This window comes from Propithecus coquereli, unplaced genomic scaffold (genome assembly GCF_000956105.1).
Source record: "Propithecus coquereli isolate 6110/MARCELLA unplaced genomic scaffold, Pcoq_1.0 Scaffold299, whole genome shotgun sequence".
In the NCBI taxonomy this organism is placed as follows: Eukaryota; Metazoa; Chordata; class Mammalia; order Primates; family Indriidae; genus Propithecus; species Propithecus coquereli.
Window position 1 is genome coordinate 2,724,608 of NW_012148607.1, and position 26,446 is coordinate 2,751,053.

A 26,446-nucleotide genomic window follows, 5' to 3' on the forward strand; every position below is an offset into this window, starting at 1 on the left:
CTACTTTCTTCAACTAGAAGAGAAAGACTTCTAGTTCTCTGAAAACATTTCCTAGTTTAAATATAAGCATTTAAAATGAATGACAGATATGAGACTGACTGCTGTTCTTACTTTATAACTAATTCCTCAAAACCATGCTGTAGGTCAGGCACTGTGGTTTACACCTGTAATCCTAGCACTCCGGGAGGCCAAGGCAGGAGGACTGCTTGAGCTTAGGAGTTTGAGACCAGCCTGAGCAAGAGTGAGACCCTTGTCTCTACTAAAAAAACAGAAAAAATTAGCTGAGTATGTTGGTGTGCACCTGTAGTCCCAGCTACTAGGGAGGCTGAGGGAGGAGGATCGCTTGAGCCCAGGAGTTTGAGGCTACAGTGAGCTATGATGGCACCACTGCACTCTAGCAGGGGTGACAGAGGGAGATTCCATCTCAAAAACAAAACAAAACAACCCATGCTGTAATTCCCAAGGCTTCTGCTTGCTTGATCTAATACCAAGGAGAGAGAGAATCTGTGGAAGGAAGAAGGAAGGGGTAGTCAGGCTTCAGGTCTCCTGCGGCTGAATCAATCACTCCATGGTTCCCCTTTACCAACACATTACGTTGTATTTGAGTTAAAATGAATAATTATTCAGTAACTCATCTCCAGCATCCTAAAGTGAAGGAGAGGCAAAGCAGAGATAGGCTGGTTTTATGGATAGAAGCCTCACACTTTTTCTTTTTCTTTTTTTTTTTTTAAGCAAGATGTGAGCTGTGCTCCTTTTCTTCTGGCTGAAAGTCTGGAAAAAAATGACAGTCCTGTCTTTTTCATTGACTGCTGTATCTCCAGCACCTAGCATCTAAGACATTGCTTGGCATATATTAGGCACTAAATAAATAAATATTGTTGAAGCCGGGCACAATGGTGTGTACCTGTAGTCCCAGCTACTCAGGAGGTTGAGGCGGGAGGATTGCTTGAGCCCAGGAGTCAAAGGCTGCAGTGAGCTGTGATTGCACCAATGCACTCCAACCTGGGTGAGTAAGACCCCATTTCTAAAAAAATAATTTAAAAAAATATTAGCTGGTTGTGGCAGCACAGGCCTGTAGCTGCAGCTACTCAGTGGGCTGAAGCAGAAGGATTCCTTGAGTCCAGGAGTTCAAGTTCAGCCTGGGCAATATAGCAAGACTCCATCTCAATCAATCAATCAATCAGTTAATAAATATTGTTAAGTCAAACTCCTTTATTTTTGTGACTGAAATCATACTCTGTCTCCTAACTAGCAGAGAGCTAAAGCAACTCAAGTTTTAAGAGATAGATAGAAAAAAAAGGAAGCTTTCAAAAGATTAGGAAATTGCAGGGTGCATGGGAAGGAGAAAATGGCCATTGTTCCTATTATCTACTGCAGCTTAACAAACTACCCCAAAACTTAGTGCTTAGAACAACAATTATTTTATTGTTGTCTCTCACTATTGTGAGAGTTGTCCAGATTCAGGTGTTTGGGGTCTCTCATGCAGTTGCGCTTCTTAAGTGCTTCCCTCCCTGCTTTCGGGGAATCTATTATACACAGCAACCAGAGTGAGCCTTTAAAACCCTGTCATATCACGTCCGTCTGCTCCACAATCTCTGGTAGCTTCCGTCTCACAGCAAAACTGAAGGTCCTTGTAATAGCCTACTCGCCCCATAGGATCTGAATTCTCCCCGCTTTTCCCATTGCCTCTCTGATTTATTCTGCCACCATTCACTCTCCCGCTGGCTACTTTCTTTCAGCCACACTGTTTTGATGGCTAAAGCTGACTTGAGTTGCCATCTTAGACGTTTCTCACATAGGAAGCCCTGGCAATCCCTGGCCTGCAAGGGCATTCGGTGATTTTTTTCACTAACTAGCCAAAAATTGTGCTCCCAATGAACTCTCTTTCAGAGCGGTATTCAGAGCCAGGTCCTAGAATGGGAACTCCCTGAGGAAAGAGGCTGTGACTTGTTCCATCTGGGTTCCTAGCACCCTGCGAGGGACACGCAATAGACGTTGGTAATGTGTGAATGGACGAAGGGACACAGATGGCGAAGTCCTACACCCTAGAACGCCACAGGAAACTCGGGATCGCTCCTCGGCGGCCCCGCCTCCCCGCCTCCCCGCCTTTTCGCGGCGCGCGCTTTGGCTCCGTCATCTATCGCTCGGCGCTCGACCCTTCTCTGCAGGTCTGTTCAGTGAGTCCCATCGAGCTGCTCGGCCATCGCGCGCCTGCGCTGTTGGGCTGTCAGTCAGAGGCGGCGTGGGGAGCGCTGGGAGCGGTTCAGCGTGCTGGGAGCTGAGGTAAAGCTGCGGCTTCTGCCCTGCCAGGCCGCGCACGAGCTGGCTGACCCGGGTGAGCTGCCCAATGGGTGCCCGAGGCCCCCATTCTCTGAGGGAGGCGGCTTGCCGAGCCGGGCCGAGGAGGACCCGAGTGGGTAGGCGGGGGTGCTGAGACCCGGAGTCGCCAGCTCGAGTCCTAGCTCGACCCAACAGTGTAGCCAGGTCTCCGAACTAGAAGGGAGGTTGGTGAGAAACCGAGCCAACCACCTTGTGCAACAGATGGAGAAATTGAGATTCGGGGAGGGTAGGTTCTGTTCGAAGTCACAAGTGAGCACAGCCCCAGGACCAGCCGCCTTTAGCACTGTCTAAACTCTCTCTCCTCCAGCTTTCATTCACTTATTCAGCCTACTTTTAGTTTGGGTGCAGGACAGTGAAATACAAGGAGGAATACAGTAAGGTCCCTGTCCTCAGGCAGCACCCAGTGGGATGACAGACCAATTGTGATACAGATTTTATTTTTTTAAATCTATTTACTGCTGGAGAGGGCACGAATGCTATGATGGAGGCATGTCTGAGATGCCATAAACACCCTCTCTAAAGATTTGGAGGCTAGCGAGACTCGTTGCCTTGATTCCCATCACCCATAGTCGTGACAATGACATTGAGCATTTGACAATCTGCCTACTATCATGATTAGTTATGTTCGTGATAACTGTTCTTGCTTCCTAGGTTTCCTTTCTTCACCCAGAGCCTCCTTGAGAGCAGGAACCTCACGTCCTAGTGAGCTGGGTTCTCATGCCCTTGTGCATATGTTTTTGAGTTTGACTCTTACACAGGGTTGTCGTGAGGCTCACAGATCCTCATTCCATAAACACTGACTGAGTGCCTGGCATCTTACTGGGGGTAGAGTGATGATGAACACACAGTCTCTCAAGAAACTCATTCTTTTTTTTTTTTTAATTATTATGGGTACATAATAGTTGTAAGGAACTCCTTCTTAAATGGAATCTTATATACATTTTTAAGAGACATTAATGTCGCTCTTAAACAGACATTTAAACACATAAGTGCAACGAAGCTTGTAAAGACTGAGATAATATGTACATAGTAGAGTGGAAGCACCTAGGGAAAAGGAGTAACTCCTAGAGGGGTGGGAAGGGTTAGGAATGGCTTTGATTCTTGAGCTGAGTCTTTAAAGTGTAATAGATGGATTTCTAGACAAAAGAAAAAGGCAACTTAAGAAGCAAGAGTAGCAGTGCAGAGACCAAAATTATGAAACAGCATGGTTCAGTTATCACAGAAGGCTTTCTGTGATCTAGCTCTGTCTAATAATATCAAACACTTGTATATAGTGCCTTTCATGGGATGGACATTATTTTGCATACTTTACGTAGAATAACTAATTTAACCTTAACTACAACTTTGTAAAGTAGAAACTATGATTATCCCCATCTTATAAAATGAAAAAAACTGAGGCATAGAAAAAAGTTATGTAGTTATGTAGTTTGCCCTAGTTCACACAGCTAGAATTCAAACCCAGGCAGGCTGCTCTAGGGTCTGTAAACTTAACCACCAGACTTCCTTCTAGAAACTGAGGACAATGAGATTTTTAAATATCAGGCCCCTGGTCATGCCACCTATAACTGGCAGAACCAGAAGAGAACTCAAACTCAAGTCTTTAAACTCTTTTTTTTTTAAAGTCAACTCTTAAGGGTCCAGTACTCTTTCCATAACAACATCAGATGTGGTGGGAGTTATATACTGTCAAATTGAAGTTAAATTCCAATTTGAGGCAATGCTTGCTGGAATCAAAATGACCATATCTTTAAGTTGTGAGTGTTGTGCAAGCCTTCACTTCCTGCCTTGGGTATACTCAGCGTTAAGTGTTATAATTTAGATATTGATGTGTGGGGGCCCAGGACTGATTATAATTATGGTAAAGTTGCAACATCATTTGACTGTTTGGTGTTGAATAGATTCTTTTTTCTGAACATTGCATTTTACTCTTTTATTTTAAAAATAACATCATTTGTTGTAAGTCAAAGAAGAATACTTTCCGTTTAAATCAATAAGGATTTATGACCTTTTATTGTGCCTCTGTTCTGTAGTAGCTGCTGTAAAGAGATTCTTTTTAATGTCAGATAGGATTATTCATTACCTTGAGTTTGAAAAAAGGAATTAATAATTTGGTTTATTTGTGTAAGTGGGTTCTGTAAATCTAGGTTCAGATACAAGCCTACATTTGTGTTTATAGTGATATCTTTCATAATTGAGGGTAATGAGAAGACTGGAGCAGATGGTTGAATCATTGGAGGAATTTTAAGTCATTTTATACTTTTCAGAAGCCTAACATGCTTGTGTTTCTACTATTAATTCTAGTCAGAAGTCTTCTAGTGTTTTCAAAGAATAAAAACTCAAATATCAGGAACCCACATGGTAAACTCTTGCTTCTTCAGAGTCAGTTCAAGCACTATCTTCCTGTAAAACCTTCCATGTGTTTTCTGTGAAGACTAGGTGTCCTTTTCATTGTATGCCCATTGCATCTTGGCTATATTCCTGCCATGGCACTAATGATATGTACTGTAATTTACTCAATTTGTCTTCTCCACTTAATTGTGAACAACTGAAAGGCCAGATTTTTTTCATTCTTGTCTCGCCACTTTGACCAAGGATGGAGCTGAGAGTATGATATAGATAATGTTTATCTGAAGCTAAGAGCTTTTCTTACTCTGGATACTAGAGTTGGAAGTTATATATTTGACATTAGTAGGTATCAGTAACCTAAATAAAAATAGGGTTAGTGGTGTGTGTGCTTTGATTTTTGTTACTTTTTTTTTTGTTAATTGCTTTTTCTGTGTTTGCAGTTTGTAAAAATGGAATTTCAAGCAGTAGTGATGGCAGCTGGGGGGGGATCTCGGATGACAGACCTGACTTCCAGCATTCCCAAACCTCTGCTTCCAGTCGGAAACAAACCTTTAATTTGGTACCCATTGAACCTGCTTGAGCGTGTTGGATTTGAAGGTGAGCTGTGACAATGAGATGCACTCATAAAACTTTTAGGCTGTTTGATCCCAGTGATTGGTCAGCATTATGAGGGTAAGAGAGGATGAATGAGAGAAGACTAGGACTCATAGTTGGCTAAGACTGGTCTTTTAAAATTAGGAACATAGGAGCATTATTCTGTTGCTGTGTGAAAATGTTGAGAGGATAGCACTAAATGATGTTATAGAGCTAATCCCACAGTGATCCAATATAAACCCTGTAAGGATATTAGAAAGAGCAGACTGGGAAATTAAGTCCCTCATAGTCAGTACTTGCTGAGAATCTGTTATGTACCAGGTAATATATTAAGCATAGGTATACAGAATTTAAAAGACAGCTCAGGCCCTGACTTCTAGAACCTTAAAAGTCTAGGGATTCTCTCTACTTTTTGCTTGGGTGACTAGGTAGATGATGCCATTAACTAGGAAAAAGAATAAATAGGAGACAAAGAACAGTCTTGAAAATACAGAGTTTCACTTTGGTCACATTGAATTTGAGGTAACCTACAGTTACATATAACAAACCAGAGTACCAAATCCTGAGGCCCAATCTTGTAATCCAGTGTGTTCATTCCACTGTCAGAGTTACCTTCTTGAGAGAGAACTATAAATATTTCTGTGCAGTCGTCTATATGACATTGGCGTGAAGAGATATGTTTTATTTATTTATTTTTGAGAAAGGATCGCTCTTGCTCTGTTGCCCAGGCTGGAGTGAAACGGCATCATCATAGATCACTGCAACCTCCAACTCCTGGGCTCAAGTGATCCTCCTGCCCCAGCCTCACTGGGACTACAGGCACAAGCCACTATGTCTAGCTGATTTTTAAATTTTTTGTAGAGATGAGGTCTTGCTATTGCCCAGGCTGGTTTCGAACTCCTGGCCTCAAGCAGTCCTCCCACCTCAGCCTCCCAAAGTGCTAGGATTACAGGCATGTACCACCAGGCCCTCCAGAAATATGTTTTAGAAATTTTCTTTTTAGAGCTCTATTTCACAGATGAAGGAGATTGTGACTCGCCTTAACACAACTGAAAATATCCTACTTTCCTTTAGTAATGCTTTATAGATTTGTCATCTGTAACTTTTTTTTTTTTGCTTTTTACTTATATCTTTAGTTCACATGTGGGAGTGACCTTTGTGGTTGGTTGGTTGGTTTATTTGTTTATTTGTTTATTTATTTATTTAGATACAGGGTCTCATTCTGTTGCCCAGGCTGGAGTGCAGTGGCTCGATAATAGCTCACTGTAACCTTGCACTCCTGGGCACAAGTGGTCAGCCTCCCAAGTAGCTAGGACTACAGATGTGTTCCATCACACCTGGCTAATTTTTTAATTTTTTGTGGAGACAAGGTCTCACTATGTTGCCCAGACTGGTCTTGAACTCCCATCCTCAAGCAATCCTCCTGCCTGGGCCTCCCAGAGTGCTGAGATTACAGGTGTGAGCCATTACACCTAGCCTGTAGTATATTTAATACCCACTATATGGAAAATTCCTTCTCACTGAGGCTCACTCAATTTGGAAAGTGCCTCCTAAACGTAGGATTCTGGAGTAATAGCTAAGCCTATATTCAGTTTTTTTGTATTCATGATTTTACAGAGAAAAGTTAACATAGCCCTGCTTAGCTTTTGTCTCCTTCCACACAGAGGAATCTTGATCCAATATGGACTTATTGTTCCATATTCACTGTTACTCCCTTCACTCTATTCACTTTACCTAAAATATTCTCACTAGTCTATGGAAATGTCACTTTCTCTTCAAAATCCCAAACAGCATTAATCGCTCTATCCTCCATTCTTCCATTACATTTTTTTTTTTAATCTCAGCACCTTTCAAGGACTGTTTTGTACTCTAGTTAGTGGCATAGAAGACTTTTTGATCTCTAGGTACTGTGTCTAATTCATCTTTGTAATATCAGCATTTTATATATATCATGTACTGAAGAAATTTTTGTTGAACTTGAATTCATCATTGTTTACCTCAAAGGCCATTTCTTCTATGAAGTCTTCCTTAGCTAATTGTTTCCATGTTTAATTTCTCCATGTTAAGTTTCTTGAAGATAGGAACCATGTTGAGTTCATTTCTGAATTCTCGGTGTTTATTGGTCTTTTATATATTAAATATATTTTTTGGGTGAATGAATGAGTTAGTTACTATTAATAAAAGAAAGCAGGGTGGGGAGAGGAAAAAAGAGAGAAGGAAGGAAAGAAGGTTAAATGATTTGAAGGAGAAAGAGAGAGAGAGAGAGAGAGGAAGAAAGAAGAGAGGGGAAGAAAATAGAAAAGAGAAGAATGATTACAGTGAAAGGGAGTGATAATTGTGACCTGGAGCACTATCATGGAACAAGTGGAAATTATTGGAGAGATGCTAAAATCAGATCTTCAGATATTAGTAACACATGTTACATTGTAGTGGATTACATTATCTCAACAAAGAGCCATGACAAAACCCTAAGTTTTCTGTCGGTGGTTGATAGCTGCATGGATAAAGTGAAGACATCTGTTATGTGAAAACTGCTTCTTCTTAGGGTTCATTGTGATCCTTGGTGAAGTACTAATGGCTACCAGGTAGGAAGTGGTGATAGCTCTATCTTTGTACTGAATGAAGCTTTAAAATGTGATATCATTTGTATGTTTTAATGTATGTTCTTTTGAAATTCTTACATCAAGAAGTGGCATATAACATACTAGTTGCAGTATGGGCACTAATCATACAGACCTGAGTTTTGTCTTGGTTCTACTGCTTTCTAATTGTGTCATCCTGAGAAAAATCACTTAAAGTCTTTTAGTCCAAGGTTCTTCATTTGTAAAATGAGATTGTTTTAAGGATTAATTGAGAGAATGCAGGTAAAGCATATTGAAAATGCTCAATAATATTAGCAGTTATTTCGACATTTAGAAATAGACCAAATCTAATTTAAATAATGAAACCATTTCTAAATTAATGAGCTTTTGCATTTTTCCTTCTCTTTTTCTTTTGCGCTATAGAAGTCATTGTGGTTACAACCAGGGATGTCCAAAAGGCTCTATGTGCAGAATTCAAGATGAAAATGAAGGCAGACATTGTATGTCTTCCTGATGAGGCTGAGAAGGGAACTGCAGATTCTCTGCGTCACATATATCCAAAACTTAAGGTGAAAAACTATTTCTTAACTCTTATTGTTTATTTAAGATAATATCTTATGTTTTCCCAGTGCATTACAGTTTTCAAAACTTTTTTTAATTTTGAAATTATTTATTTATTTATTTTAGAGATTGAGTCTTGCTCTCTTGCCCAGGCTGAAGTGCAGTGGCCCAATTACAGTTCAGTGCAGGCTCAAACTCTTGGGCTTAGGCAATTCTCCTGCCTCGGTCTCCCGAAGTGCTGGGATTACAGGCATGAGCCACCTCACCTGGTCTCTTTTTAAAATATATTATATCGTATACTTTGTTGCCCGTGTACTCTTCAGCCACTTTTTGGTTTGATTACCAGTAAAGATTTAGACATTCATTTGTCACAGTCACTAGTTTCCAATATTTTTGAGTAGTAATGTATCTTTATAAAAAAAGATATGCTTCAAATGTGCTTCAGACGATTCCATTTTATGAAGTTCATGAACACACAGAATTAACATATGGTAATAGAAATCAGAGGAGCAGGCAGGATGTGGTGGCTCATGCCTGTAATCCTAGCACTTGGGGAGGCTAAGAGGGGAGGATTGCTTGAGGCCAGGAGTTTGAGACCAGCCTGAGCAGCATAACAAGACCCCATCTCTACAAAAAAAAATAGAAAAATTAGCCAGACATGGTGGTGCATGCCTATAGTCCCAGCTACTTGGGAGACTGAGGCAGGAAGGTTGCTTGAGCCCAGGAGTTTGAGGTTGCAATGAGGTATGATGATGCCACTGCACTGTTGCCCAGGCAACAGAGCAAGACCCTGTCTCAACAAAAAAAAAAAAAAAAAAAAAAGAAAGAAAGAAAGAAATCAGAGGAGCAGTTAACTATGCACATAGGAGATTGACTACAAAGAAGCACAAAGGAACTTTCAAAAAATTCCACAGACCCTCCACCATGTGATAATATTTGAAGTTTCCGTCTGCTTTGATTATGAAGCTAACAAGAGCATATGGATATGAGAACATAGTCTCCCCAGTGGCTTGTAGCCCATAAGCTGAGAAAGATCTGTAGATTGTCCTACAATTGATGTTCTTTGGAAAAAATACGGTCTTTGTGATGTTGTCATATTGTTTTAATTGGGAGACAAACTTTTCCTGCTATTTCTGGTGACTGCAAATAGATGTATTAATATTTTTCAACTTCCCTTTGCACTGAAGAACAAAAAGTTAATGCAGATCTATATATGGCCTTCCCCTGCCTTTTATTAGGTAATAATTTATTCACAGTAAAATGCACAGGTACTAAATACACACCCAGGTTACCATTATCCAAATCTAGAAGAGTTTCATTACTCGTGAAAGTTCCTTTGTGCTTCTTTCTAGTCGGTTTCCCACCTGCAAAATCAATTGCTGTTCTGTTTCTATCACTATGTATTAATTTTACTTGTTTATGAACTTCATATGAATGGAATCATACTGTTTTGTTCTGGCTTTTTTTGTTGAACATAATATTTTTTAGATTTATTCACATTATTGAAGGTATAGCTAATTCGTTCCTTTTTATTGCTGAGTAGTAGTCCATTAAATGAATATACTGCTATTTATTTATCCCTTCTCCTCTTGACAGTTATTTGGGTTCTTTCTAATTCTTGGCTATTATGAACAAAGCTGCTGTAAACATTGTTTTGCAAGTCTTTTTGTGAAAATATTCTAGGTTGTGGGGTTAACTTTATTAGGAACTACCAAACAGCTTTCCAAAGTGGTTGTACCATTTTATACTTTGATCAACAATATATGTTTCAGCAAATGAGAAGGGCAAAAAAAAAAAAGACCCAAAACAAAGCAAAAAACAATATATGAGTTGTATTTGCTTCATAGCTTCATCAACACTTGGTGTTGTCAGTCTTTTTAATTTTAACCGTTCTAGTAGGTGTGTGTATAGTAGTATCTCATTGTGGTTTTAAATTATATTTCCCTGATAGTATGATGCTGACCACCTTTTCATGTATTTATTTGGCCATTTGTATATCTTGATGAAGCATCTGTTCAAAGTATTTGCGTATTTTTTAATTGGGTTGTTTGTCTTTATATTAAGAATTTTTTTTTGAGATGGGGTCTCACTCTGTCATCTAGCCTGGAGTGCAGTGCAGTGGTGTAATCATAGCTCACTGTAGCCTCAAACTCCTGGGCTCAAGCCATCCACCCACCTTGGTCTCCCAAAGTGCTGGGATTATAGGCCTGAGCCACCACACCTGTTCTGATTATAGGAATTCTTTTTTTTTTTTTTTTTGAGACAGAGTCTTGCTCTTTTTCCTGGGCTAGAATGCCGTGACGTCAGCGTAGCTCACAGCAACCTCAAACTCCTGGGCTCAAGAGATCCTTTTGCCTCAGCCTCCCAAGTAGCTGGGACTACAGGCATGTGCCACCATGCCCAGCTAATTTTTTGTATATATTTTTTTAGTTGTCCAGATCATTTCTTTCTATTTTTTAGTAGAGACGAGGTCTCGCTCTTGCTCAGGCTGGTCTCGAACTCCTGACCTTGAGCGATCCACGTGCCTCGGCCTCCCAGAGTGCTAGGATTACAGGTGTGAGCCACCGCACCCGGCCTGATTATAGGAATTCTTTATATATTCTAGATGCAGTGCATTTGGTAGATATGTGTTGTGAATATTTTCAGCCAGTCTGTGGCTTGTCTTTTCACTTTCTTATTGGAGTCTTTTGATGATCAGAAATTTTTACTGTTGATGAAATCCAAATTACTGATTTTTTTTCTTTTCTTTTGTGTCTTATCTTTTGTGGCCTAAGAAATCTCTGCCTACCTAAAGTTTGTGTAGGTATTCTTCTATGTTTACTTCTATAGATTTAGCTTTTACATTTAGGTCTATGACCCGTCTTGATTTAATTTTTATGTGGTGCGAATAGGAATAAAGGTTTGCTTTTTTCCTATGTGTACATTTAGAAAAATCAATTGACTATATATGCGTGGTCTATTTCTGTCCATTCTATTTTGTTTCAATGGTCATTTTGTTTGTCTTCAATACCACACTGTCTTGATTATTTTAACTTTATAGTACATCTTGAAATCATGTAGTATAAACCTATCAACTTTATGCTGTTTTCTTAAGACTGCCTTGGCTATTCTGGGTCCTTTAGATTTCCATATAAATTTAGAATTAGCTTGTCAATTTCTATAGAAAAGCTTTCTGAAATTTTTATTGGAAGTACATTGAATCTATAGATCAATTTGGAGAGATATGACATCTTTATATTGACTCTTCTAATCCTTGAACATGGTATATACAGTCATGTGCTACATAATGCTGTTTTGGTAAATGACTGACCATGTATATGACAGTGGTCCCATAAGATTATAATACCATATTTTTACTGTACCTATTCTATGTTTAGACATATTTAGATACACAAATACTTACCACTGTTATAGTTGCCTACAGTATTCAGAACAGTAACGTGCTGTACAGTTTTGTAGCCTAGGAACAATAGTCTTTACCATATAGCCTAGGTGTGTAGTAGGCTATACCTGCAGTCTCCAACCCCTGGGCTGTGGACTGGTACTGGTCTGTGATCTGTTAGGAAGTGGGCCACACAGCAACAGGTGAGCTGTGGGCTATCGAGTGATGCTCTGTCTGTATATACAGCTGCTCCCCATCGCTCACATCACAGCCTGAACTCTACCTCCTTGTTAGATCAGCAGCGGCATTAGATTCTCACAGAAGCGTGAACCCTACTGTAAACTGCGCATGCTAGGGATCTAGGCCGCGCGTTCCTTATGAGAATCTAATGCCTGATGATCTGAGGTGGAGCCGAGGTGGTGATGCCAGCCTCCCAGAGTGCTGGGATGACAGGGATGAGACACCATGCCCAGCTGGGGTTTTTTTTTTTAATTTTTAAAATTATAGTAAAATTCACATAACAAAATTTATCATCTTAACCATTTTTAAGTGTACAGTTCAGTGGAATTAAACACATTTCATAATGTGCAACCATCACCACCATCCATCTCCATAACTTTCATCTTATAAAACTGAAACCCTATTCCCATTAAACACTGATTGCCCCCTTCTCCCAGCTCCTGGCAGCCATCATCCTACCTTCTATTTATATGATTTCGACTACTCAAAAGTACCTCATTTAAGTGGAATCATGCAGTATTTGTTTTTTTGTGATTGGCTTATTTTACTTAGCATAACATTCTCAAGGGTCATCAATGTTGTAGCATATTGCAGAATTTCCTTCCTTTTTAAGGCTGAGTTATGTTCCATTGTATGGCTATACCATCATTTTGCTTTTCCCTTTATCTGTCTGCAGACACTTGGGTTGCTTCCGTGTTTTAGCTATTGTGAATAATGCTGCTACAAATATGGATGTACAAATATCTCTTTGAGACCCTGCTTTCAATTCTTTTGGGCGTATACTCAGAAATGGAATCTCTGATTATATGGTAATTCTATGTTCAAGTTTTTGAGGGCCCACCATACTATTTTCCACAATGGCTATAAGATTTTACATTCCCACCACAGTGTACAAGGGTTCCAATTTCTTCATATCCTCCCCAATATTTATTTTCTGTTTTTTTTTGATAACAGCCATCTTTTTTTTTTTTTTTTGAGACAGAATTTTGCTCTGTTGCCCAGGCTAGAGTGCCGTTGGCATCAGCCTAGCTCACAGCAACCTCAAACTCCTGGGCTCAAGCAATCCTCCTGCCTCAGCCTCCTGAGTGGCTGGGACTACAGGTGTGTGCCACCACACCCAGCTAATTTTTTTCTATTTTTAGTTGCCTGGCTAATTTCTTTCTATTTTTAGTAGAGATGGGGTCTCTTTCTTGCTGAGGCTAGTCTTAAACTCCTGACCTCAAGCAAGCCTCCCAGAGTGCTAGGATTACAGACATGAGCCACCATACCTGGCTGATAATAGCCATTCTAATGGGGGTGAGGTAGTATCTTATTGAAGTTTTGATTTGCAAAGAGCTTAGCATTTTTAGGGGTCTTCCCAGAGGCTGTTTAAGCTACTTTCTAAATGTTTAGGATGGAGGTGTAAACTCTCTTTGCTCCCTAGTCTCTAAATTTTAGAAATGTTATTTTTGGCCTCCCCTGAAATTAGAGATCCTGGGAGTCTCATGCAAATGTGTTCTTCTAACACTTAGTGGCAAATAGGAGAGAGGGCATGAGAAGCAGAGTCAAATAACTGCCAAAGATACTGCCTCTTGTTATGACTTGGATCATTTACTCCTTGTTTTAGGGCTTCTCCTTGCACTGAAGATTAGAATCTTCACTAAGTTCTTCTGTATGGTCTCGTTTCTTTTCCTCCTTTACCCCTTTTTTCCCCACATCATTTATATAGCATCCTTACATACAATCTTACCTCTGGAGGCTTCTTCCAAGCTGTGACTTTGGCCAGCGAGTCTTTGCTATCTTTACTTGATTTTCTCTATTACAATGGCCCCTGAAATCCTAGCTTCACATCAACTTGCCTTCTAATCTAGAGTAGAACGCAACAAAGCTAACTGTGAAGGAACATAAGTAGACTCCCATTAGCTGTTAAGAACAAGGTAAAACCTGAGCTAAGCCAAAATTCAGAATTGTCGGGATCACCATAAACTTGTAGGAAGGGCAGTGGAATTGCACATAAACAGTTGAAGAAAGTGAAGAAGGCAATTTGTCTGTGTTTGCTAAGGGGATGTCTGGTATCTCTCTTAAGGAGAAAGTTGTACGCACGTGCTGTGCTATGGTTTAAGAGCAATGGCCCTTTGGGCCTATTTTTTGGTCTTGTGCTCACAAAAGAGCTTCCTAAACATTTGGAGGCTCTTTTGGTCTGTTTCAGCTGCCCAAATTCTTTCCCTGACTTATCAAGAGAGGTTATTATAATAAAAGAACATTCCCTTTTTAAAGTTTGGGTTTATTAGCTTTTGGTTCTTTTATCCTTACCTATTTCTTCCAGATTGAGTTTCCCAATATTATTGTGAGGTCATCCTTTTTGGCTACCACTTTTCTCAAAGAAAGGACGGATTAGTACATTCACTTTATTTGGCTTTTTTGTTTAAAATGTATTTTAATTTATAATCTTTTTTATTTGCCTTACATTTGCTAAATGTATTGTAGTCCTACTTGTATGTGGAAACATCCATCATATGTGCTAATAGAATATTGAAGCCGATACCATATTTGCTAAGTAATGTGGTGGGGTTTTTTTTTCGGTTAAAGGATGCATATTTCATTTGGTTTATTTTTTCTATCACCATCTTCTACTTCATTTCGCTTTAACTAACCCCACAATTTTACTGATTTACTGGTTCTGACTTTTTTATTTCAGCTGCCCAAACTCTTTCCCTGACTTATCAAGAGAGATTATTGGTTCATTCATTCTCCCAGGCCCTGGGTGAGTGAGCTACACTCTTACAACTCATGTTGATAATATGAACGTTCTTAGATTTCATATTTTCTCCATAATGGTGCTTCATATTTGTTGACAAATCATTCAGTCTTATTTATATCCCAAGGATTCATTTAGCAAATATTTATTTAGAGTCAGCTAATAAGATTAATAATGATATTGCTATTTGTAAGACACCAGTTGTGGACTAGACATAGCTGTTGTTTTAACTTTTTATTAAGGAAATTTTTAAACATTTACAAAAATAAACAGACCATTGTCCACGTATCTATCACCCAGCTTCATCAGTTAACAACCTATGACAAATCTTATTTTATCTATATCCCTACCCAACTTGCTTCCTTCCATGTTATTTCGAAGCAAATCCCAGACATCATATTATTTTTTTCTGTAAATATTCTATAATATATTGCTAAGATGAGGGCACTTAAAAAAGCAATACCATTGTCACTCCTAAAAAAACCTAAAAAACCAAATCAATAATGATTCTTTGGTATTATCAAGTATCCAATCAGTGTTTGAGTTTATAGTTGTCTAATAAATATAATTTGAACATTTTTAAATGTGTTTGTTTAACTCAGGAGGTGACTAGGACTACACATAAGGAGTACACATAAGGTTGAAATGTCTCTTAAGTCTCTTAATAGATAAATTTTCCCTCCATCTCTTTTTTCCCCTTATAATTTAATTGTTGAAGAAACTGTTTCCCACAGTTTGCATTTTGTTGATTGAAACCTTGTGGTGTCATTTAATAAGTGTTCTTCTCTATATATTTTCTGCAAATTGGTAATTAAACCTAGAGGCTTGATTAAATTCAAGTTTGAATTCTTTGGCAAGACTGCTTCATAGGAGGAGGTATGTTCTTCCATCTGGAAGCACATAATTATCTAATTGTCTCCCATTTTGTGTCGTTAGCAGCTGTTAATGATCATTGCCACCAGTCCCTATTCCTTATCTTGTCAGTCATTTGACTATCTGAAGTTTATTTCTAGTAGATTCCTTAAGAAGGACTCATGATACCAATGTTCAATAAGTTATCTGCAGCTTTTATAGTTCAAAGTCAATTTATTTGGATATAGAATCCTTGACTCACTTTTTTTCCTTGAATATATTAAATGTATTCATTCTTTTATTATCTTTTGACATAAAGTGTTGCTGTCAAAATAGCCCAGATAGAAATATTTTTCTTTCCCTTATGAGTGACTTGATCTTTTTGTCTGGATTTCCAAAGGAGTTTTTATTTTTCTTTAAAACTTTATGGTTTTACTATATAGTATATCCCATTTATTGTTCTGAATCATATTTTTTAGGTATGTAGTATGTTCTTTTCAAGCGAAGTTTCAGTCTTTTTTAGTATTAGAAAACTTTTCTAGAATTACCATTTTGGGTGTGTGTTTTAATCCATTGTTTTAGTCTTTGGGACTCTTACACATATACCGAATCTTTGTAGCATCTCTCTCTCTTACTCTGCCTCAAACTCTTTTTATCTGTTTATTCTTTTTCAATTTTAGGCTTTTCTTCCTTTTTATATTCTGTATCTCTTAAGGTGTTGTGAGTTGTCTTTTATTCACTCTTGTGTTCTTCCTAGTTTAACTTTTATTTCTGAAATGATTTTTTAAAATTTCTAATTCATCTCACTTCTAACTTTGCTAATTCAGATTTATGTTATGCTTTTACATTTCTGTCATTTTCTTACTTTAGGTTATTTTGAGATATTAGGCTATGGATTTCATCTGTTTTATGGGCTTGTCTTTCTCATATGTGCTTTTATTGTCTGTGGGGATGTTATGCTAATCTTTATTATGTTTTTTGATAATAGCTTTGTATGGGATTTGACTGCAGTCCTTTTCTATTTCTAATTTTTATCTGAAATTGGTCTTCCTAAATTTTTAGATGGGAAGGATGAGTCAGGATAGCTTTTCTAGCTTCACAACCCTAGAGCCCCTCTTTTGAAATCTCCTTTCTCTTCATTTTATCTGGCTTTTCTCTTTCCTCTGCATCGATTGTCCTAGTCTTGCTCAATTTGGATTCTACTCCTGGCAATTTCTCCTTAGTAGTAGGCTTTATTTTGAAATAGAGTATTGGTGTTTTTTTGGGTTTTGGGGTTTTTTTTTGGGTTTTTTTGTTTGTTAGTTTTGTTTCTTAAGACAGGATCTTGCTCTGTGTTCCGGGCTAAAGTGCAGTGCTATGATTATAGCTTAGTGCAAGCTCAAACTCCTGGGTTCAAGCAATCCTTCTGCCTCAGCCTCCCAAATAGCTGGAACTACAGGTGCATGCCACCATATGCAGCTAATTTTTCTATTTTTTGTAGAGATGGGATCTCGCTGTAGCTCAGGCTGGTCTCAAACTTCTGAGCTCAAGCAATCCTCCTGCCTTGGCCTCCCAAAGTCCTGGTATTACAGGCGTGAGCCACTGTGCCCAGCCAGTTTGTTAGTTTCGAGAGTTCTTAGGGCCAGGACAGCTCCAGCCTTCATACCTTACCGAGAATAGATCAGGGGACTGAGTCTTAAGAGAGTTTAATGGAAGAATTGGTGATTGAACCTGGTTCTCTTATTTCAAAGCCTATGCTCTTAACTACTATACTATGCTATACAGTCTAAGATAGAGGTAAGAATAAAATATATATGTTATCCTGTAGGGATACTTTGAAGGATTACTAATAGGTTAATGTTTATAAATATAACTGCATGTGTGAAGAGAATCAGAGAAGCCCATTGAGTGGTTACTGCAGTAATCCTGGTAAGAAATAGTGAAGGAGCAAAACAAGGCAATGGCAGTGGTGATGGAGAAATGGAGACCAACTGGAGAATATTTAGGAGAGCTTTGTGGCTAATTAATTGGATGTGGAGGGACAAAGAGAGGGAGGGGTCAAATATGACTCTCACAGATTTCTAGCAAAAGCAACTGGATGGGATAGTGGTGGCATTCACAAAATTAGAGGCTGCCGGACAAAGAATAAGTTTGTAGGGCTAATGAGATGTGTAACTGCATTTAGCTTACTAAATATACTATGCCTTTGCAATTCCACAAATTTGAATATCTGCACCCCTGCCTGGAACACTCTCAGTTCCTTCCATTCCTACCTAAATTACTAATTCCTGGTAATCTGTCTTAGTCTGGGTTTTCTCCAGAAAGCAGAGCCTGAGGTAAGGATATGTGTACAGCTCGTTTATTTTTGCAAGTGATCCCAAGGAATAGGAGTGGGATTTGGAATGAGGAAAGTAGGGAAAGAGGGAAAGCCAATCTAAAAGGGTGTTATTGACTTGGTTACTATTGTGAACAACTGAGGCTCAGTTCCACTGGAGACCTTCTAAGGGGCCACGTAGAATATGCCTCAGAGTAATTGCCTAAGACTAAGAAAGGGGAACTATTTATTCGCTGACTTCCTTTCCCCATTGGTCAAAGGTTGCCCCAGGTGTATAAACTTCCTTACGCTTCAAGATTTTCATGTGTGGCGGGATGGCTGAGTAGGTTCCTGCAGATATTCCACATGGTAGTTACTAGAAGTCTCATGGCAGAAAATGAGAGATGACTGGTGCACAAAGTGAAATGCTGTCAGGTTACATAGATGATTGCCAGAGCAATGGCTGGAATAAAAAGATGGGCCCACATTCTGTGGGGCACAAGAGATGTCTTATTCATTATCTTTCAGGATTTAGCTAAAAAACTTCATTGCCTCTGGAAGCCTTCCTTAGCCTCCATGTCTGGGTTAACTGCCTCTCCTAATTGTTCCCATACTTACTGCATAGCATTTTTATATGTTAATATACTATAATTGCTATTAGTTATCTCTCTTCCCCCCTGCATTTCCTGTCTCTTGATAGATTGGAATGGGTTAGAGTCAGAAGGAGAAATTTTTGTATTTCAGATTACAGAACCTAAGGGATAATAAAGGGTTAGAGCAGCCACTTTAAATATTATAGTCTGTAAGGACCGAGAAGAGTCCTTTCTCACACCAGCTTCAAGCCACATCTTTTGGCCCAATGTAGCCCTTAAAAACCCCAGTTAGGGCGACTGAAGCCTCAGCTCAGCTTTCACTTCCTTCTTCAATTCTGGCACTTTGCATTTTCCCTTTCTTCTTGTAATTTCAAGTATGTATTTGAAATAATTTTTTGTTATATCTTATCCAAAATTTTTAGGTATTCATAATGGAACTTTTGGGTTATCTTAATCCACCAGTTTTCCAACGCCAGAAGCCTACATGCTAAGTGCTGTATGTGCATTAATTCATTTAATTCCCCAAGTACACTCAGAGGTAGATCCTGTCTTTATCTTCATTTTACAAATGAGAAAAGTAGGTCTCAGAGAGCTTGAGTAACTTGAAAGACTATGTAGTAGGTGCCAAAGTCTCAGTAAATGCATTGAGTAACCAAGGGATTAAAAGGATAATGTCTACTAGGTATAGCCAGATGGTATATGTCTCGGTGGAAATTCACTTTTTATTTGAGAGTGCAGTAGTAGAATGAGTTACAGATGTGGTAAAGAGGAGTTGGGAGAGTACTAGGTGCCCTCTAGAGGAGCATCGGGAAGCACTGCTTGGGTTTGCTTATTGAAGGAGGAATACTTCATGAATGTGACTTTCAAATCAAGTCTTATAGGAAGAATAGGAATTTGTGATGGTGGGAACATTAACAGGAATAGACATTTCTAGTGGTAGTAGGATAGAATAACTCCTAAAAAAGTGTGAAAATTTTGGTAGATGCTTGAACAGTTGAGGAATTACTACAAAGCTGAAATATGAGGGAATATTTTTACCTCCAAATTGTGTGATATGAAGGCCTTATTCAGTGTAAGTAAACATACTTTATAAAATTTTTACACCGGTCTGTGTTTCTTTGAAATCACAAAAAAAGAAAACATGTCAGTTAAGTAGCTTAACTGGTAGCCTTCTTCTGAGTGGCAGCCTGAATTATATACATTAAAGGTTTAATTTGATTTTTTTTCAGAAATTGAACTGTTTTGGGGAGAACAGAAAGGCAGATGGAAAAGGAGGGGATTGAGAAGCAACAGAGACCCTACTTTGCAATAGTAGTGATAACTGCTGATTATTTACAGATCTCTGTCTGTAGCCTGTTGAGCACTTCTGCGGATACTTAAATTTGCTAAAGCTTTATAAATGAGTACATTTGAGAAATTAATTTATTACTTTAGAACCTTAATTTCTCTTTTTATAGACTGCGTGAAAGTAGGGAGTTAATTTATTAGCTGATTATGATGAGGAGGATGTAATTTTTATTTTCTTTGGGGTTGCCTGAAACATTTGCTCTGAAGATCACAAAGGAGATCTTTCATACTTAGTGTGTGTCACCTTAAAAGGAGATGGTATTACTCTATTTTGCAATTGAAAAACCTGATACTCAGAGAGTTTAAATAACCTCCCCCAAATCCCACACCTGGTAAATTGCTCAACTGAAGCTAGAACTCAGCCCTGGGTTTTGAGACATATTTGTGTGTCTCAAATGCCCATGCTTTTTTCACTCTATTATGTTGCCTCCAAAAGATAAGCATCAGTAGTCTTTATAATCTACTCTAACTCTAGACTCTTGGCTTTAAACAGGTTAGTTGGTCTGGTATTTTCAAAATTACTTTTTTCTTTTCTTTTTTTTTTTTGAGTCTGTAGAATTTTATGTGTAGATTAGATAGTTGTATGTATGTATAGAACTCTTTTAAAATGTACAATTCAGTGATTCTTAGTATGTGTAGAACTCTTAATGAAATATTTTTATGTAAAATGTATTTAAAACCCAGCAGATCTTCTAATAGGACTCATGTAGTATCCTTGTCTTGCAAGTATGCAGCTGTTGCTTGTTGATACCTTTCGCTAAGTGGAGGGGATTCCAGTCATGTAGGAAGACTTCCTGTCCTATGTCTAGAGCCAAGTGAGCAAGAAGCCTGTCTAAGTAAGGGTGCATTCTGTGATCAGCATGTAAAAGAAAAAAACTGGCTCATTCCTTGGACATTGAGCCTGACCCACATTAGAGCTGTTCCTCTGAATGTCTGGGGTAATCAGCCATTGGTGCTGTTTTGTGCTTTAGAAACAGAATGCAATTATTCCTTAGATAAGTGCTTTGAGAACAGGTTAGTGAGGTATATTTAAGAGGCTTCAGCAGACTGAATCTGTAATAGAGTCCTGTAGCCTGTGTTTAAAGTATTTATCTTATATTTCAGTTCTCATTGCTTCTTTTAATTTAGAAATTGCAGAGTTGATAATTCTCTATAATCTAGACAGAAATCTTTATTTGGCCTCAAGCAAGCCTCATTTACCCTCTCTGCCTCAGTTTCACAACCAAGAAAATAGGGATAATGATACTAGCACACTAGTTATTAGAGGTTTAGTTATTTAAGTCCTTTGATGTAGAAAAAGGACTATTGTTATATATATCTTGTGAAACAGCTAACATGCTGCAACAAAGAACAAACTATGCCGATGAAATCCCCATCCTGGAGACAGCTTATTAGAAAGATTGAGCATATATGCTATTTTTGGATGTTCAAAAAGCTAAATGCAAGTTATTTTCAGTTGACTGTTTGATGTCTTTATCAAATTAAAAATCTCTGTCATTCTCTCCTGGAACCTTTCATTTTGCCCAAGAATTTGTTTTTGTCAGATTTCTATCTGCTTGAAAAGAGTGAATACAGTTTGGTCAAGGGAAGATCTGAAAACTTGGTCCCAACTTGCTTAAATACTTTATTAAGTGGTGCCTTTTGCTCTTGTGACTGCTTTGGTGGGCTGTGGTTGCCTAGGACAGCCTCAATATATCCTCGATGATGCCTTATTTGAGCCCACTGGTGGCATAGTGAAAGCTCAGGGGTTGTGACAGAAAGAACTTGTATGCAGGAATTTTGGAGCCTTTTTTTTCCTTTAGGAAATCTCAATAGAGCTTTTCTCATAACTGTACTACCCTAGTAGATGTATCCACAAGCTTGAAATTTTTTTTTTATCTTACCTTCTCACGGACTGCTACTTGTTGGAACTCTGGTCTGTGAGATGGGACTTCTGCAGTCTTGGATTTCATTTGGTAGCCAAAAAACTTGCAAGCTCTGTGTTTGAGCCTGATTCCTTTGAGTCTTTTTCCTTCTGTAGGACCATTTCATGAAATGAAGGGCTGTAGGGTAGTAGGGAAAGGTACTAACTAGGAATTGTGATAACATAGGCTGTCATCATAAATTTTATCTTTGGATAATAAGCAGCTCACATGGCTTAGGTACTTGGAAATTCTTGGTGGGTTCACCTGTCCTGCTCTGAATCATGAGGTAACACTACAGCCTGAGTAGTGGAATGGGCCAGTACAATTTGTGGGAAGTCAGTAAGTATTTTGTCACCATGACCAAGAAGTTCATTTGAAGTAGCCTGTAGCTACCTAGGCTTTTAACTTAGGCATCATCTGCTCTGACAAGCCTTCCCTGGCCTTCTAAAATTAATTTTCGTATCATCATCTCTCTTCACTAAACTGTGAGACAAGAACTATAGCAGGGCCTGGCACAGAGAGGGTGCATTGTATGTATTTGTTAAATGAATGAAGGACAGTTGGAAGTGAGTTCTTTGTAAACATTTAGAATAAGCTCTGTACTCCTTTGTTATAGGCACTCATGTTTATGTGAACCTAAGGATGAGTTTCAGTGGTTGTAGATCAGAGGGATTGATTAGGGCACTGGTTGCTTGGTGTTCACTTTATTTGCATTGTAAGTTCCCACTAAGCCCTAAGTTTACTGACATAGCTGGTTCTCTACCCCAAGCAGTTTCTCTCAGAGGGAGGATTATTTTATTTTATTTTTGTGGTGACGTAGAGTGGCATGGTGAGAACTTTCACAAAGACGGGTAGACCTGGATTCTAATTCTTGTTCTATCACCCACTAGCTGTGTGACCTTAGATGAGGTTATAAGTCCCTTCCAAGCTTATATTTAATTAATCTCCCATCCAAGTACTAACCAGGCCCAACCCTGCTTAGCTTCTGAGATCAGACAAGATCGGGCATGTTCGGGGGGTTTGGCCGTAGACATTTAATCTATAAAATATTAATATTTTTAATTTGTTCAATAAATATATATTGAATACCTGCTGTATGCCTATTCTATTAATAGATGCTATAAATATAATGATAAACAAGATCCCTGCCCTCATAGAGCTACACTATAAGATGAGAGAAATAAGAAAACAGGCAAAGCCAACCTGTAGTGGAAAAAAAAACCCTCAGCATAGTGGTTGTTGCTGCAGCAGGTGGGGGGGTGGGGAGTGACTGGAAAGTGTCATGAGGGAACTTTCTGAGATGTAGTTATATTATCCCTTTGAAATACTGTTGGGTTAATTTGTTCCTGTTTGCATTCAATTTTATAATTTCCCTCAGTCTTAGTTTGTTGGGGCTATTATAATAAAAATACCGTAGACTGGGTGAGTTATACAACAGCCATTTATTTTTCACAGTTCTGGAGGCAGGAGTGTCCAAGATCAAGGCACCAGCAGATTCATGTCTGGTGAGGGTCTACTTCCTTGTTCATAGATGGCAGTCTTCTCACTGTGTCCTCACATGGCAGAAAAGGCAAGGGGGCTCTCAGGGGTCTCTCTCTCTTTTTTTAAGGGGTCTCTGGGATCTCTCTCTCTCTTTTTTCTTTTAATTTATTAAAAATAGAGACAGGGTCTCACTATGTTGTCCAGGCTGGTCTGAAACTGGTGACCTCAAGCAATCCTCCTGCTTTAGCTTCCCAAAGTGCTGGGATTATAGGCGTGAGCCACCATGCCTGACGAAAATTTAAAACTTGTTGAGCGCTGACATGATGCTCAAAGGAAATGCTCATTGGAGTATTTTGGATTTGGAATGCTGAACCAGTAAGTATGATGCAAACATTCCAAATCTTAAAAAAATCCAGAATCTAAAGCACTTCTGATCCCAAGCATTTTGGGTAAGAAAACTCAACCTGTAATGCCTCTTAACCCAGAGCATAGTTCTAGATAAAGAATTGAAAATAGATTGACCTTTATAATCATATAATTTTATGCTATAAAGGACTTCAGAGATGGTGCAGCCCTTTCATCCTATAGATAAGGAGGTGGAGGCCCAAAGAGAGAGTGACTTACTCGAGGTCACACGTGGAATTAATAAGAAAAGAAAACATACCTAATCTTAGAGGTTGCTTTTTTGGGGTGATAAAACCTTGATTTTGGGGCTTTTAAAAACTTGTTAGTTCTGACGATATGATCTTACATCTAGAAAACCCCAAAGATTCTGCCAAGAGACTGGAATTGATAAATAAGTTCAGCAAAGTCTCAGGTTACAAAAATCAATGTACACAAATCAGTAGCATTCGTATACGCCAACTACTGTCAAACTGAGAACCAAATCAAAGACTTAATATCTTTCACAGTAGTAACAAAGAAAATAATAATAAAACACCTAGGAATATATTTAACTAAGGAGATGAAAGACCTCTATAGGGAGAACTATGAAATACTAAGGAAGAAAATAGCAGAGGATGTAAACAGATGGAAAACCATACCATGCTCATGGATCAGCAGAATCAACATTGTTAAAATGTCTGTACTGCCAAAGTGATCTATGGATTCAAGGCAATCCCTATTAAAATACCACCATCATTTTTCACAGATCTGGAAAAAATAATTCTGTGCTTCATATGGAACCAGAGAAGACCCTGTATAGCTAAAGCAACCTTAAGCAAAAAGAACAAATTGGGAGGCATCAATTTACCAGGCTTCAAGCTATACTGCAAGGCTATAGTAACCAAAACAGCATAGTACTGGCACAAAAACAGAGACATAGACCAATGGAACAGGACTGAGAACCCAGATATAAAACCATCCTCATATAGCCATGTGATCTTTGACTAAGCAGACAAGAACACACACTGGGGAAAAGAATTCCTTTTCAATAAATGATGCTGGGAAAATTGGATAGCCACATGTAGAAGACTGAAACAGGATCTGCAACTCTGACCTCTCACAAAAATCAACTCACAGTGGATAACAGACTTAAACCTAAGGTATGAAACCATAAGAATTCTAGAAGAAAATGTTGGAAAAACTCTTATGGACATTGGCCTAGGCAAATAATTTATGAAGAAGACCCCTAAAGCAATTATAGCATCAACAAAAATAAATAAGTGGGACCTGATCAAATTAAAAAGCTTCTGCACAGCCAAAGAAACTATCACTAGAGCAAATAGACAGCCTACAGAATGGGAGAAAATATTTGCATGCTATACATCTGATAAAGGGCTGCTAGCTAGAATCTGTATAGAACTCAGGAAAATCAGCAAGAAAAAAAATCAAACAACCCCATTAAAAAGTGGGCAAAGGACACGAACAGAAACTTTTCAAAAGAAGATAGACTAATGGCCAAGAAACATGAAAAAATGCTCAGCATCTCTAATCATCGGGGAAATGCAAATCAAAACCACAATGAGATATCACTTAACTCCAGTGAGAATGGCTTTTATCAAAAAGTCCCAAAAGAACAGTTGTTGGCATGGATGCTGAGAGATAGGAACACTCATACACTGCTGGTGGGACTGCAAACTAGTACAACCACTATGGAAAACAGGATGGAGATTCCTCAAAGAACTAAAAGTAGACCTACCATTTGATCCAGCGGTCCCACTACTGGGTATCTACCCCAAGGAAAAAAAGACGTTCTATAAAAAAGACATCTGCACCCGAATGTTTATAGCAGCACAATTCACCGTTGCAAAGATTGGAAACAACCCAAGTGCCCATCATGGAGTACTACTCAGCCATAAAAAATGATGAGCTACCTATTATCCTGGATGGAACTGGAGCCCATTTTCCTAAGTGTGGCAAATATGGAAAAACAAACACCACATGTACTCACCATTAAATTGGTACTAATCAATCAACACTAATATACACATATGGGAAGTAACATTCATTGGATGTTGGGCAGGGTGTTGGGCAGGAACGGAGGGGATGGGTAAATCCACACCTAATGGATGCTGTGCCCGGTATCTGGGGGTGGACATGCTTCTTTGGCAGTGCAAAGGCAATTTATGGAACCAAAGTGCTTGTACCTCTGTAATACTCTGAAATAAAAAACAAAACCAAAAAAAAAACTTGTTAGTTGTCTTTTTCACATTGTTATAAATTCTCCTTTATCACAGCTGCTAGCCACCCTCTGCTGACCTTCTCTCAAACTTTCCGGTTTCCAAGTAAACTGGACAATATTTCTATGTTGTCTCCAGGACAAAATGAAATCCAAATTCAGGCAGAAAATATGTAATGTAATTGTAAGAGCATGTTTTATGCTCTTGAAATGTTTGTTTTACTAGACTAATAAAGCAGAGATATTTTTATTCCATGGGGCATTTGTGTCTGACCAAAGGAAAAGGATGAAATTGTTTAATATAAATTCAGTATATTAAATTATTTTAGAGTGAAAATTTTGAGAGAACAAAAAAGCCCTTGTTTTTTTCTGTATTCCAAATCAGTGTATTTGGAGATTAAAATTAAATTGCATATATCCAAATCCTGAAAGAGAAGTGGCTAGCATTTTTATAGAGAATTCATTTTAACAGAATTAAAAATTAATATATGCTTACTTACTTCTTCTTAGCTTCACACAGTAAACATGAATAGAATTTCTCTATTTTTTTCTTTTTTTTTTTTTCATTTCAGC

At 38.5% G+C, this 26,446-nt stretch overlaps 1 protein-coding gene across 3 annotated transcripts in view; it reads left to right on the forward strand.

Annotated features, from left to right (window-relative positions):
• Positions 1 to 2,106: 2,106 nt before the first annotated feature.
• The window catches only part of EIF2B3 (eukaryotic translation initiation factor 2B, subunit 3 gamma, 58kDa), a 110,529-nt gene continuing 86,189 nt past the window's right edge, over positions 2,107 to 26,446 (forward strand). For 2 of the 3 annotated variants that reach the window (XM_012649055.1, XM_012649053.1), the window contains exons 1-3: positions 2,107 to 2,335; positions 5,127 to 5,283; positions 8,286 to 8,431. In XM_012649055.1, coding sequence (XP_012504509.1) covers positions 5,136 to 5,283; positions 8,286 to 8,431 — 294 coding nt within the window. In that variant the 5' untranslated portion in view covers positions 2,107 to 2,335; positions 5,127 to 5,135. The remainder of the gene's footprint in view (positions 2,336 to 5,126; positions 5,284 to 8,285; positions 8,432 to 26,446) is intronic. The other variant, XM_012649054.1, reaches the window with a different exon arrangement.